The sequence below is a fragment of the Emiliania huxleyi genome (genome assembly GCF_000372725.1).
Source record: "Emiliania huxleyi CCMP1516 chromosome Unknown EMIHUscaffold_1441, whole genome shotgun sequence".
In the NCBI taxonomy this organism is placed as follows: Eukaryota; Haptophyta; order Isochrysidales; family Noelaerhabdaceae; genus Emiliania; species Emiliania huxleyi.
The window spans coordinates 6,362-7,790 of NW_005201152.1; the positions used below are offsets into that span (position 1 = coordinate 6,362).

General features: G+C 64.3%; 1 protein-coding gene across 1 annotated transcript; it reads right to left on the reverse strand.

Annotated features, from left to right (window-relative positions):
• EMIHUDRAFT_252748 (hypothetical protein) lies at positions 1–939 on the reverse strand (the record flags this gene model as incomplete). Its single annotated transcript, XM_005787181.1, has 1 exon — positions 1–939. One exon carries the CDS (start codon positions 937–939, stop codon positions 1–3), a length of 939 nt encoding a protein of 312 aa, XP_005787238.1.
• Between the last annotated feature and the right edge of the window lie 490 nt (positions 940–1,429).

Consider the following 1,429-nt stretch of genomic DNA (forward strand, 5'->3'; position numbering starts at 1 on the left):
CTAGCGCCGCCTCCAGTCGTTCCTCCTGTACTTGTAGCACGTGACCCCGCTCTCAGAAGAGCCGCCTTCGTTCCGGTGGCAGAGCGGCGTCACGCGGAAGCCGCCGGCCTCCGTGTACTCGAGCTTGATGTTGTAGCGCACCGAGCCCATAAAAGCCTCCACGTCCGCCTCGTGCTCAGCCCTGGACTCGGGCGTGGCGTGCTGCCCGCCCGGGCGCTGCGCGTGCTGCAGGAGAAGGGAGTGCCGGAGCACGGCGTACCAGTAGCAGCTTATCGCGCCTAGGCCCAGCTGCTCGGCGGCAAAGCGCTGCCCGGCGGCGGCGATGCGCGCCGCCGCTACCTCGCCTTCGGCGCTCTCGTAGTAGGCGAGCTTTGCCCGCAGATCTGGCAGCAACGTTGCTCGAAAGTCGCGCGCGATAAGATCTTCATTCTTGCTCCATATCTTGGAGAGCCGGATCGGCACGTGCGTCTTGTGGGCCTGCAGCGCTGGATAGTAGAACTCCTCGAAGGAGGTGTCGATCAGCAGCACAAGCGAACCGCAAGCGAGCTTGTACTTGAGCGACGCCGAGTAAGCGTTGCCCTCGAGATGCAGCAGGTAGCGCGAGCGGCATTGCTCCGTCAGGTTGAGACGATACCTGATGGCACGCGCGTTGAACCTGCCAGACGTGTCCTGCACGTCTAGTGGCACGGCCGTCTCGTTTCGCGCACATGCCATCAGGTTCGGCACGAGCGCGCCCCTCATCCGCGAGCCCGAGACGGTGCCGCGAAAGGTGAGGCGGCGCTGTCGTAGCCTCCACGCCTGCCTGCCTTCGGCACCCTCTCTCAAGCGGCGCGAGATGGCATCCCAGCTGGTGTCAGGCTCGCGGCCGCTCAGCTTGCCGTACGAATGGAAAGTGAAGTCTGGCACCGGGATCTCGGCCTGCGTCCGCTGGCCGCACATTGCAAAATGCGGCAGCCGATGCTTGTTCCGCCTCTCTGAGCGGGGCGAGGCCCTTGAATTTCCTCTCCGCAGGGCCGTGCGCCGCAAACGACTCGTTGAGCAGGTCAAAGGTGCGCTGGCGCGGACCCGCACGCATCGTCTCCATGGTCCAGTTGTGGTGGAACTCGAACCATCTTTCGACCGATGGCATGATCCATGGGTGAAGAGCATTGCAGCGCTCCTCCCTGTCCGAGGGCGTCGCAAAGAGGCGGGAGAGGCTCTCCGCATACTGCGCCGCCGCATCATCAGCAAGCCTACTTGGCCCGCCAAGGTACGCTGGGCGGACATATTCGGCTGTGAAGGCACGCTAAATGACCACTGGGTCCGCGTCGACGCGGCGGCAGGCAGCGAGTTCGTGGACCAAAGCGAGTACGAAGCCTTTGCCCGATGGTCGTTCAACGTCCTCGACGGGTCGTTCAACGTCCTCGACGAGGCTCGGATGACCGGCGTC